Source organism: Tupaia chinensis, unplaced genomic scaffold (genome assembly GCF_000334495.1).
Source record: "Tupaia chinensis unplaced genomic scaffold, TupChi_1.0 Scaffold149011_1, whole genome shotgun sequence".
Taxonomy (NCBI): domain Eukaryota; kingdom Metazoa; phylum Chordata; class Mammalia; order Scandentia; family Tupaiidae; genus Tupaia; species Tupaia belangeri.
The window spans coordinates 1,347,014-1,360,664 of NW_006208857.1; the positions used below are offsets into that span (position 1 = coordinate 1,347,014).

Consider the following 13,651-nt stretch of genomic DNA (forward strand, 5'->3'; position numbering starts at 1 on the left):
ACTATTTCTCAGGCCAAGGACAGTCCCTTCTTTAATTTTATAAAAAAAAAATTTATGGTAATTAAAACATTTATACATTCAACCTCTATATATCATTACGCTTATAAAATGGATTTCCCCACCATGAATACACTGCATATTAGCCCCGTTAAAGATATTATCATACACGTTATCATCTACAGATAATTTTCTGTATTAGTGTCCCTTCCATGTTTGCTTCTGTCTTTTCCCCCTTGGTCCCCTTGCCTCACCTTTTCTCATTTCCCACTCTCCTCCCACAGGGTCCTAGTGTCCACAGTTCTTCTCCATGCTTTTCTCTTTCAGTTCCTGCCATAGAGGTGGACATTCAGTTTATGTTACGTGGGGACATCTCTCTTTCATAGCCTGGCTTGCTTCGCTCCTTCCATATGTGCCCATTTTACATCAAATGCCAGGGTCTCGTCGTTTTCTTACGGGTGGGTAGCTTTCCCTAATGTATGCTCTTTTCGTAGGCTCCTAAGATGGTTTCGTTAGCTTTTTCCATAAATGGGTGTTATTGACTTTGACCTGCAGCCTTTCCTGCGTGCTTTCTAATTGAATTATTTTTTTTCTTTATACAAGTTAAATTTGACTAAGTGCACATACATCTCTAATTATATCTTCCTGTCACATCGTTTCTCTTTTTACCTTAACATCTTTATTGCTAATAAAGACTTTTACCTGAAACTTCATTTTGTCCGATAGTAGTTGAATAATAAGCTCTCTCTACACTCGCTTAACTCGGATAGATCATTCGAGTAGGTAGACCAGATCCTACAGTCTCCCTCCCCTGTCTCTCAGCCCTTGATATTTCCTGTTTGTTCTAGACTCTGGGAGCGTGCACTCTGTGCCCGAAGGCAGGAGAGTGGAAGTGTGAATGCCCCCAGGGGCAGCCCTGGCCATGGCCCCCCTGTAGGTGGAGAGATGCCCCTGCTCCCTTGATGGAAGTCAGGTCATGCTGCGTTGTGTACCTTGCACTGTCCTCAGACCTCCCCAGCAGGATCGTGCTTCCGTGGCCTACTTGGGCTGGCTCTATAAACATCTTCTATTGGCTGCTTTCCTTTCCTCATATCACATTCCCACACCCCTGCTGGGGTTTCCGGCTCTCCCAAGCGGATGAAACCCTGAGATCTGTTTCCAGGGCACTCAGATTAAGGTGCTGCACTTAAAATTCCACGCCAATGGCTCTTCCTCACCCTTTCTCTCGGGATCTCCTCATTCCGTCATGTTTCTTAAGACTTCTCTCATTTTCCACCCCCTACTTTTTTCTTTCTTCCTTCTCTATTCAAGATCGAATGTATGTGCATGCGTGTGAGAGTGAGAGACAGAGAGACAGGAGCAGCCTGTCCCTGCACAGGGTCTGGCCACGGGATCCCCTTCCTTTAGTCCTCTAGCTCTCCAGATCTGCCAGAGCGTGGGCACAGGTCATGTTGCAGATGGACTGAGCTGGGGTTTCGAACCTCGGTTGCCATGTGGGATCAAGCTTCTCAGTCTCTTTCCCAGCAGATTTCTCTTTAGAAATATCTGCATTTGAGGTTTTTTTCCCCCAATTATCTTATTATTTATGTTCATCTCTAAAAGTTCTTTTTCAAGCCTTTTTTTTTTTTCATGAGATCTTATTTATTTTAATTTGCTGTAAGATGTGTGTGCTCATTGGACAGAGACAGAAACAGAGAGGGAAAGTGAGAAAGCACCTCGCAGGGGACAGCCAGGCTGCAATCCCTTCTCTCCCATTCTCCTCCTAGGACTTTGGGCACACACACCCAACAAGTGTGTTTTCCAAGCTACGGAGTTCGGAACTCCGACTGGGCAGTCAGCCGTTTGGGATCCAGCCTCCTTAACCACTATGCCACCAGGCTGGCCCTTTTTATAGTTTTAAATTCCTGCTTTTCCAATCTATTGTAATTTGAAACACGTATCTTTCCATCTCTGTCAGATCATTTTATTATCTAGGGCTCTTAGGGGAGAGATTCCTGCTTTTCGTTGCTACTACTTACTCTTGCTTAGGACACTATGTTTTCTCAAGTGTTTTAAAATGTGCAATTTTAAAATTTACCTTCAAGAGCCCTTTCTTTGTATCTGTTACCGGGAAGAAGCTTGTGTGTTTAAGTAGACGCGTACTTTTTGCACTCAGCTTCAGCAGCTTTTTCATTAAGCCATCTCGTCAACTCTGGCCAGGACCCAGATTGACTGTTTTTGCCGGGGCCGGGGCCGGGGCCAGGGCCGGGGCCGGGGCGCCCTTACCTAGTGTGGCAGGCAGTGTTTGTGTTCTCCTTCCCCCACACATGGCAGCTCAGCTGGCTCAGGTTGAAGTGTTTTCCCAATGTCCCTGGAGGCCAGCCCTGGAAGCGGATCCAGAAGTCATGTTGATGTAGTCCGGATCCCTTCCTGGCCTGAATCGCGCACGGGATGAGAGAACCAGCATCCCTGGCCATTCCCCATCTAAATGGGGCGGGAGAGGACCGAGGACCGGGGTTGGGGTGTGGAGTGTGGGGCATGGGAGCAGGGGTGAGGCAGCTCATTAAGGCAGCTGCCAGCAGGTCTCCCTCCAAACTCTTCAAAGCTTTATCAGCTTGTAGATATTTCTAATACTATTTCCTTTCATTGTTTCCTTTTGGTAATTAGGAGGAGGTCAAGCCTCTGTTGTGGCAGGGGCCAGCCATTTTGGGGGGGGAGGGGGGAGGTATTGTGGTGGGGAAGGGGGGGGCGGAGGCTGGGACGTCATAACTTGGGCTTTATCTCCCCTGGCACTGGGGACTCTGCAGGCCCTAGCTACTTAACACAGGCCAGGCCAGAGCCTAGCGGACCAGCCTCAGCGGTCTGTCGCAGGGAGCATGGCCTAGGAGTGGAGGCGCCACTGTGCAAAGGCTGCCTCCCACGGGGAAAGGTATGGTGTTTTGGACAAAGGGTTGGCTCTGTTGGGAGGGAGATGCTGGAGTAATTTCCCTCGGGGAGCTGGGGTCCCCATCCCTGCACTAGAAGGGTTTTGTCTGAAGGGGTGAGTCCAAGCCAAGGACAGTGCTACAGCTCCCTGCTTGTATCTCACTCAGATGAGACTGGAACGGGCTTTCCCTCACCTAGGTACCCCCGGGAGTGGCCTGTGCCTGTGTGTTGGGAGGGAGTGGGAGAGGGCACCTGCTTTGAGACCAGGGTTTGTCCATATCTGACATCAACGCGGCCCTTCCACAGACACGGTGTAGTATAGCTCGGGTTATCCCTTCTTTGCGTGGCTGGCTGGGACATTAGGTGGGTGAGGAGAGACCCCTAGTGAGACCCAGGTGACAGATTCTGCACTTCATTTAACAGCCTTTTCCAGAGACGAGGGGGTGGGCAGGGGTCTTAAGGGACTTGGGGTGTGCTCTGCCTGCCAGAATAGATTGTCCTTCTCTTGGGGCCACCCAGGAGGGGGCTTCTCTGGGCCCTGGACTGCTAGAGTCCCTTCCACTTACCAGATCAACTAAGCAACCAGGTACTGAGCATGTCCCGGGTGGTAGACGCAGGGCTGGGTGCCGGAGGTGGACATGTGAGAGGTGGCCTTTGGTCTGGAGGCCCTCCTGGTATGGGGGTGACCTAAAGGTGAAAAGTGAAATTGGGGGCGAAACGAAAGTGCAGATAGCTCCCACTCCTCAGTTTGCTGCCAGGTGTGGACGGATGAAGAGGCAGGAAAAGGAGACAGGAAGAAGTTAGGTCTACCTCAGCCCTGGGTTGCTGCAGGGGTGCAGGGACATGAGAGGGGCTAGCTGGCCTGGGTGATGGAGATAGGAAGGCAGAGCTTTCCTCCCTGTCTGGGCCCTGGAACTACTGTCAGGAAAGGGCACCTGGGCATTCCTTTCTATTCTACCCACGGAGATTGTTACTCTTAGGCCTGGCATTGGTCAGGGACTTTTCGATGTGGGGCCCCACAGCCCATGTTCAAAGGGGAGATGGGAATCAATGAGTATTATTATTATTATGTTTTTAGGGTGTGTGTGCTCACTGGAGAGAGAGAGAGAGACAGACAGAGACAGGAAGAGGGAAAGTGAGAAATCACCCCCTGGGGGGATGGCCACGCTACAACTTCTTTTCCTCTGTTTTTCTCCCGGGATCTTGGGCACGCATGCACATGTGCCGGGCATGAGTTTCAAGTCACCGGGTCTGGAACTTGAACCACGGTCAACCATGTGGGTGTCCAGTGATATAACCAATATGCCATCTGCTGGCTTGGGGATCAAAGAGTATTGATCTTGGGGCCGAGTGGCACACGGTGGTGGTGCACTGGACCTACTTGGAAAGGCCCTGGGTTTGCATCCTGTGGCCTCCCTGAGCACACCAGGATGTGGGCGTAGGGGGTGCGTGTGCATGCATGTCGGGGATCTGAGCCAGCTGAGTCTGCAGTGGAGCATGGTGTGATGACCCTGCTGGGGGACCTATCTCTCAGCCTCTTTCTCTCTGTCTTTCCCAGTCATGGAAGAAATAAATAATCTAACCTTAAAATCTAAGTATATATTTTTTCTCTTGCTTTAAAAAATGCTTTCTCCACTTTCCATGCTGATAATAGCTCATGCTGGCAGCCGTCTCTCTGGGTTGCAATGTTCAGCTCCCTTCTCGCCTTTCTGCAGATGGTTCCTGCCAGACTTGCTGGGCTGCTGCTTGCCCTGGGCCTCACCTTGCCAGGTAAGTGCCAGGATGCTCCCATTGCTCACTGCCACCCCAGGCCATGTGGAGCACCCCCCTTCTAGGATCAGTGGGTGTCTGGAGCGCTCCTGGGGCCAGGGCCAGACGGCCCATACCTAGTGTGGACAGGCTCCTGCTGGGCCTGCTAGTCACTGGCTTGTATTCCCAGAGACAAGGTGCCTGAAAACACCTTTTCCTATTGGGGGATTAAGAAGCACAAGGGTCAGGACCAGCAGGTGGCGTAGTGGTTACGTTGCTGGACTCTCATGTAGTCAACCACAGTTCCATTCCTACACCTGGTGGCTTAAAACTCATGCTGAGTGAGTGTGCATGAGTGCCCCAAATCCTGAGAGAATAGAGGAGAAGGGATCGTGGTGTGGTCATCCCCCTGGGGAGTGATTTCTTTTGCTTTCTGTCTCTCTCTGTCTCTCTAGTGAGCACACATGCCCTATAACAAAAATCTCTCAACCCCCCCCCGCCAAAAAAAAAGAAAACGCACGAGGGTGGTAGAGAACTATTGTGTGTGGGGGTGTGGGATGGAAAAGGAGGCCTTTGAGACTTGGACGGGTTGTTAGTTTCAGCAGGGGCTGTGGAGGTCATCGAGGTGAGCCCTCCTGGTACAGATGAAGAGACTGAGGGTCAGAGAGAACTGACTGGTCCGAGAGGACACAGACCTGAGGTCCCAGGCCAGCTCTCGTGGGTCCCAGGCCAGCACTCTCCCCACTGCACTGCATGACACTGCCTTTCTTCCCTCTCTGAAGTTCCGCATCTGTGAATGGCAGGAAGGGCCTTTTCACTTTGGGCTGCCTCTACTTACAGCCTCCAGGTCAGCAGCATCCGGGCAGCTGCCCTCCAGCCAGGCTGGGGAAAATGTATGCTTGTCGTACTGTCTGCCTCTTCTTACTGGGTGGGTCCCGGCCGGGGGACCCCAAACACTCGGAGAGCTGCTGACGTGACTCCTGTCTGCCAATGCGCGTGTCTGTGCATGCACACACACATGCACACGTACATGCACACATATGCACACATACATGCACACACACATGCACACGCATGCACACGCAGACTTATGAAGGAGTTAGCACACAAACCAGGAGGAGTTAGCACGTCATGGATTCTGTGTGCCAGGCACAAGTCTGGGGGTTCAGAATTTTCTCTGCTCTACTCTCTACTTTAAAAAAATCTTTATTTAATTTCATTAATTATTATTATTATTAAATTTCTATAAGGCACATACACTCGCCAGAGAGAGACAGAGAGAGGGAAAGCGAGAAAGCAAGCCACCACCAGGTCTGGAACTCAAGCTCTGTCGGCCATGTGGGACTCCAGTGCCTTGGCCGCCATGCCACCTACTGGCCCCTTCTACTCTCTTTCTTTTGTTTTGTTTTTGTTTTTGTTTTTTTTTGTTTTTTTTGGAGAGGTTTTCACTATAGGGCGCGTGCGCTCACCAGACAGACAGAGAGAGACATAGAGACAGAAAGCGAGAAATCACCCCCCAGGGGGGATGGTCACGCCTCAATCCCTTCTCCTCCATTCTCCTCTCGGGATCTTGGGCATGCACACACATGCACCTGGCGTGAGTTTTAAGCCACCAGGTCCGGGACGCGAACCGCGGTCGACTACGTGGGAGTCCAGCGACATAGCCATTATGCCAACTGCTGGTTCCCTGACCCCATCTACTCTCTACTTTCATGAGATCAACATTTTTTAGATTCCATGTATGAATGAGATCACTCAGTCTTTGTCTTTCTCTGTCTGGCTCATTTCACGCAACATAAATCTTCCAGGTTCATCCATGTTATCTTTTTTTTTTCTTTTTCTTTTTATGGAGAGATTTTTGCTACAGGGCACATGTGATCACCAGAGAGACAGAGACAGAGAGACAGAAAGTGAAAAATTATCCCAGGGGCATGGCCATGCCACAATCTCTTCTTCTCCATTCTCCTCTCAGGATCTCAAGCATGGATGCACTTGTGCCCAGCATGAGTTTTAAGCCACTGGGTCTGGGACTTGAACCGTGGTCAACTATGTGGGAGTCCAACGATGTAACCATTACAGCATCTGCTGGTACGTGTTATTTACATGACAAGATGCCCTTCTTTGTTACGGCTCAATAGTATTCCATTGTGTAACTGGAGCACGTTTTCTCCATCCACTCATCTGAGTTTGAGCACTGAGGTCATCCCGTCTTGGCTGCTGTGAGTAGTGCTGTAATCTCCATGGAGAGAAGATCTCTTCCAAGCATTGATGGGGGAGGAGAGAGGAGGTTGCCAACAGGTGCAAAGTTACAACTATTGGGTCATCAGAAAAGTCATGGTGCATTTTTCTATGTTTTTCTACGCAAAAATGGGTGATACTTTTCCCATCACCCAATAGATTGGAGTATGTCTGTACAGTGAGGTAACTATATCAAACGGTAATATGTAGCATATTTCAAAATAGCTACAAGAGGGACCAGCAGATGGAGTAATGGTTATGTTGCTGGACTCCCATGTAGTCGACCATGGTTCAAGTCCTGGACCCAGTGGCTTAAAACTTCCACTGGGCGCATGTGCGTGCATGCCCAAGATCCTGAGAGGAGAGTGGAGGAGAAGAGATTGTGGCGTGGCCATCCCCCCTGCGGGGGATGATTTCTCGCTTTCTGTCTCTCTGTCTCTCTGTCTTTCTGGCCAGTGCATGCGCCCTATAGCAAAAACCTCTCCAACAACAAAAAGTACAATTATAAACATGCCAGTACAAAATAAAATTAACCTGCTTCAGATATATTAGTAGATTTGTGGAGAAAGATGTTTATTACAATCTATTATATTAAGAAGATTGTAAAAAATGCTAAGAATCTAACAATAGGGTTAATCTGTATAATCTAACAATATTATACAGATGCAGATGCAAAATATAAGGGACTTTAACATGTCCATGGAAAAATGGAATTAAAGTACAAGTTCATTTTGGTGCAAAAAAATTTGAACACCATGCATAGTTTTTGTGTAATACACATTCTCTGGGGAATTTCTGAAGCTACTAAAAATCACATTTGAGGATCAGCCAGGTGGGCAAAGTGGTTAAGGTGGTTGGATCCCACATGACTGTCTGTGCAGTTCAAGTCCAGGACCTGGTGCCTTAAAAAACACACACCAGGCGTGTGTGCATGTGTGCCCAGAATCCTGAGAGGAGAATGGAGGAGAAGGAATTGTGGCTGTCTCCCATCCTCCTAGGGGATGACTTATGTCTCTCTCTCTCTCTTTCTCATAAGCACATGTGCCCTATAGCAAAAACTTTAAAAAAAAAATCACACTTGGAAGTATGTACAGTGGTACGACAAATTCTTTACAACATATCAGAAAAGAACCAGAGGTCATTTCCAGCGTGCACAGGATGATCAGATATTTTTCCCCCTTTTTCTTTGCTATATGGCATGTGTGTTTGCCGGAGAGAGCTAGCAAGAGACAAAGTGGTACATCACCCCCATGCTGTAATCCCTTCTCCTCCATTCTCTTAGGATTTGGGGCATGTACACACATACACACACTTGGTGTGATTCTCAAGTTGCTTGGCCTGGGACTTGAACCATGCAGCTGGCCATGTGGGATCCAGTGCCCTTAACCTTCATGCCACCTGTTGGCCCTAATTAGAGATTTGTAAGAAATCCACGACTTCTTATGTGCTGTAAAACAAGACGGAAAGATAAACACGGGAATGCTAATGCTGGTTATCGCTGAATGCTGGATTGCAAATGATTTTAACTTCTTGTGTTTTCGCCCACCTTTTGATATTGAGCATTATTGCATTTTTTTATTTATTAATTCACTTTACACCATCACAACACACAAATGAATTTTCCATCCAAAATACACTGTGCATTGTCTCAATCAAGTACATCCACATATATGTTCTTAGCAAATAATTTTCTAAAAGCAATGGCTGTAGTCTCAGGATGGAAATGACCTCCCCACAGCCCAATTTCTATCAGAAGCAGCTTCATTTCTACAAGACCAGAGAAGTTTTAGCTGGCAATCCCAGTGTGCTCCCCCGTGGCTTCTCTTTCAGGGACACTTTGCACAGAAGGGATTCGCAGCAGGATGTCGACGGCCCGGTGCAGCCTCTTTGGAGGTGACCTCATCAACACCTTCGACGGGAGCATGTACAGCTTTGCTGGAGACTGCAGTTACCTCCTGGCAGGGGACTGCCAGAAACACTCCTTCTCCCTTGTAGGTGAGTCCTGGCACGGAAGGAGGAAATTGAAGGAGGGGTCAGCTAAGCTCAGCTGGCGTCAGGGGGTGAATCCCTGTCCTCCAGACAAGGCGGTGCCTGAGCTCGCAGATCACCTGAGACCTTGGCGAGAATGGCTTTTCCACGTGGCTTCCCTTGGCTTCTTTCTGAGTCCCTCCCCATGGGAGCCTGGTGGGGTGCAGAGGATCTCTGTGATTCTCCAGTGGTTGTGTCCATCGTGTGGGTCTAGGAAATGCTCTGGGAGCTCCGAAGCACCATGAGAAGTGAAGAACCGTCAGTGCTTCGGAATACGCGAAGCTCCTTGCAGAAGGGAAGCACTGTGGGTATTTTCTTGGTGGCCTGTGCAATTTCTGAGCCTCTACCTGGTTAGGACTCTCCTGTGTTTCTGGAAAGTGCTGGTGCTGTCCCTGTGTTGTCTCTGCATCCCCAGTGAAGCTCTGAGGTGTGGGTAGAGTCTCCTTGCTTTTCAAATAGAGAATCGAGGCCCAAGGAGCCGAGGTTGGTGTAGCTGTCCCAAGGCCTGACGGATAAAACGAGGGGATAGATTTTGACCCAAAGTCTCTCCGGTTGAAGGAAGATTCGTTTGTACTAAGGAGAGAGGGCCCTTTCTAGGCCGGGAGGGGGCTGTAGATGGCAATGGAGAATTATGGTTTGATGACCGCCACATTCTAAGAGCTGGTCAGCTGTGCAGGGCATGTGAGGGAAGGAGCCTGCAAAACCCAGCAAAGGTGGGGTCTTCAGCCCTGGGGAGTTGAGGTGGCAATAGACAGACCCACGTTCTTTTTTTATTTTTTATTTTTAGAGAGATTTTTGCTATAGGGCATATGTGCTTGCCAGAGAGACAGAGAGATAGAAAGCAAGAAATCACTCCCTGGGAGGGATGGCCATGCTGCAATCCCTTCTCCTTCAATGTCCTCTGGGATTTGGGGCACACAGGCACTCATGCCCGGCGTGAATTTTAAGCCACTGGATCCAGGACTTGAACTGTGATCGACAGTGGGAGTCTAGCGACATAGCCATTATGCCATCTCATGATCCCCAGACCTACATGGTTAAGGAAAACATTTTCATGACACCTAAACCGGAAGGAAGACTGTATAGGAGAGGGGCCACTGCAATGTGAGTCCTGCAGTCGGGGAGAGAGGTAAGTCTCGACTTGGAATACGACAAGGAAACGTGGGAGTTAGAGGCAAGGGAGCGAGTGGGTCAGGGGGGCGGGAAATAATAGAGGTAGGGGGATTCCAGCTAAGCCATCTTGGCAGGATTCTTGCTCCAAGCAGGCCAGGCAATCAGACATTGAGGGGAAGGTGTGGGGGTGGGGTGAGAGCAGGGGGATGGGGTCCATCGGAAACTTGCTAGACACGTGTGCTTGCCAAGCAGACCTGGCAGGACGTTTTGTAAAATTGGACTAAGAAGGCCGAGGACAGAGCCCAAGGTTGAGACCTAGTATGGAAGAGGGCTCAGAGGAGCTGGACTCAGGTTTGGCCAAGGAGCGCGTCTTCCGCAACTTCCAGACCCTTACATGAGAGACGGGCTGCAGGGGTCTTGGGCTCAAGGGTGACACAGTGTCTTCTGGGTGCCCAGCGCTGGGTCTGTGCACTTGGGGAGCGGGCGGGTGGCCACAGCAGCGGGTGCCCCACTTCTTGGCCGTCTCCCTGCTGTCCTTGCCCCCGGCCCTGCCGCTGCTGGAAACTGTCATGGTAGGATGTCAGCACTGCCATTCCTCCCACTGGGTGTCCCCACAGGGTCAAGGACTAAGTCTTGCTCGATTTTGTTTTCTGCTGCCTCATTCCCTGGGGTCTTTGCAAACACCGAATGGGGTGCTGGGGCCCGCAAAGCCCGGTGCTCTGTCGTACTGAAGAAGCTGTTTATAAGAGCGAGAGGCTCGTGAGGAGCCTTGGGTACGGGGGCGTCTTGGTTTGATTGGAAGGACAGCAGAAGCTCATGCAGAGAGGACAGCACGAACCAGCAGAAAGGCTGGAAGGGGCCCGTGTTCATTGCCAGAGCCAGTGGGGAGATTGGTGTTGCTGGGACAGTGGTCCCAAACCCCACCATGAACCAGGACCAGTGGGAGGGCTGATTACAAACAGGTCACAGGCCGTACCCCAAAGTCCTTACTCTCTGAGTCCAGCATAGGATCTGAAAATGCCATTTCTACCATTTCCAGCTGCTGCTGTTGCTGGAGTGGCGACCGACGGTTGAGATGACAGGGCTGGAGCGTAGAGGGACAGCGGGTTGCAGGGAGAGTCTGTCGTCAGGGCCCGAGGTCTGCTGGGGAGTCTCTCCACTAAGAGGCCGTAAGGAGCAAGGGTAGACTCTCGTGCAGCAGGAAGGGCCAAGAGGGAATTTGTGCTTGTCCAGATGGGCCTGAGGGGACAAGAGGTGGGAGGCAGGGTGGCCTTGGGCCCTGTAACTGAGCAGGGGGTGAAAAGTGCCTAAACACCCCAGGGCCATTGTGGCATGGCTATGGGGGGGTCCTACCTTGCCACAGAGGTAACCGCTGGAGAGTGCCCGAGGAGAGCAGCTGGGTTGACACCCCCTCTTTTTCCCTCCCTGGGCAGCTGAAGACTGGGGCCCTCCTACCTCAAGTGGCCCCAGTGTTCCTTGTACTCTTATTTATTAATTTATATTACATTTACTCACATATATCTTTATAGTGTATAGCATTTCTTTTCCCAGCACAATTGTCTTGCATATTTGCCAGAGGGTAGTGCACTTGCTGGAGAGACAGCAAGACAGAGAGAGAGAGAGGGAGAAAGAGTGGGAAAGCACCCCCAATGGGAAATGGGCATGCCACAATCCTTTCTCCTCTCTCTCTCAGAATTTGGGCACACATACATACATGTTGGTGTGTTTCTCAGGCTGCCAGGTCTGGGACTCATACCACAGGGTCGGCCATGTCCGATCTAGCAGCCTTAGCCACCAGGCCACATGCTAGTCCTTGTTTAATTTTAAAAATTTGTATTATTTTTTGGGGGGAGGTTTGTGCTCGCTCTCCAGAAAGACAGAGAGAGAGAGAGAGAAAGAGAGAGAGAGAGAGAGAGAGAGAGAGACAGAAATCACCCCCTGGGGGGATGGCCATGCCACAGTCCCTTCTCCTCTGTTCTCTTCCTGGGATTTTGGGCATGCCTACATGTGCATCTGGCATGTTTCAAGCTGCTGGGCCTGGGACTAGAACTGCAGTCGGCCATGTGGGAGTCCAATGCCTTAACCACCACGCCACCCACTGAAGTGGTTTTCCCAGGGAGGGCCCAGTGGGGGCCTGTGGTGCCCTAGTGGGGGCTTGCGGTTGGACTTCTTGATCTGGGAAATTCCGGCCTGGGGGTGGATTTGCAAATGATAGACAATGACATTGGTTCCAGGCATAGAGTTTGTATTTTGGGCTTGGAGAGCCAAGATGGCATGTTTGAAGGCCCCTTTCCCCTGTCGGACTCAACTCTGAACCCCTCTGTGAGGACAGCCCAGACAGGGAAGCTCAGGCTTGTGCAGGTGCCTCCTTCCCACTCCTCCACAGGGAAGCCCCTTGGTCACTCTGGCCCTGTCCAGTCCTGGGCTCACCAGCTCTTGGCCACTCTGGCCCTGTCCAGTCCTGGGCTCACCAGCTCACGTGGCCTGGCTGGTTGCATCCACAGGCTTTGCCCTTGCAGGGAAGGGAGTCCGAGGAAGGGCTGTGCGGGGCTCAGAACGCCTGAGTCTCTGCTCTGCTCTCCTCACTGGCTGGCCTGAGGGAAGTCGCAGGAGCTCAGCCTCCATTTCCGCATCTTCAAATGGAGATACTGAGAACGAGTCGGACAAGTATTTGAAAGTGTGAAGTGACACTCAGACCTGAGTTAATAACAGCCAGCTTACCACGGGAGAGTCGGTTCTTGCAGAGGTGCACTGCAAGGGTCGGGGCTGCCGGGCCCTCGGGGAGTTTCTGTGGAGATTGGGATGACCCTCCAGCATACACACGCTCACACACACACGCACACTCTTTCTCTCATACACACACCCTCTCACACACACATACTCTCTCTCACACACACTAACACACACACTCTCTCACACACACACACTCTCTCACACACACTCACAACTCTCACACACACTTACACACACTCTCTCACACACATACTCTCTCACACACACACTCTCACACACTATCTCACACCCACACTCTCTTACACACACTCTCACACACATTATCGCACACACTCACACACACTCACACACACTCTCTCACACACACTCACACACATACTCTCACACACACATACTCTCCCTCACACTTGCACACACACACACTCTCACACACATATTCTCTCTCTCACACACACACTCACACACACTCACACATACTCTCTCACACTCTCTCTCACACACATACTCTCACACACACTCACACACACTCTCACACACACACACATACTCTCTCACACTCACACAAACTCACACACACTCTCACACACATACTCTCACTCACACTCACACAAACACACACTCTCACACATACTCTCACAAACTCTCACACACTCTCTCTCACACTCACACACACTCTCACACACTCACACACACACTCACACGATACTCTCACTCACACACATACTCTCTCACTCACACACACACTCACACACATACTCTCTCACTCACACTCACACACACACTCTCACACACACTCTCACACACATACTCTCTCACACTCACACAAACACTCACACACTCTCACACATACTCTCACACTCTCACACACATACTCTCTCACACTCACACA

The 13,651-nt window shown here is 50.5% G+C and overlaps 1 protein-coding gene across 1 annotated transcript in view; it reads left to right on the forward strand.

The window, feature by feature from the left end:
* The first annotated feature begins 2,761 nt into the window (after positions 1 to 2,761).
* VWF (von Willebrand factor) overlaps positions 2,762 to 13,651 on the forward strand; it is a 183,061-nt gene continuing 172,171 nt past the window's right edge. The window contains exons 1-3 of the mRNA XM_006170833.3: positions 2,762 to 2,905; positions 4,617 to 4,671; positions 8,719 to 8,883. Of these exons, the coding sequence (XP_006170895.1) occupies positions 4,617 to 4,671; positions 8,719 to 8,883 (220 nt within the window). The 5' untranslated portion in view covers positions 2,762 to 2,905. The remainder of the gene's footprint in view (positions 2,906 to 4,616; positions 4,672 to 8,718; positions 8,884 to 13,651) is intronic.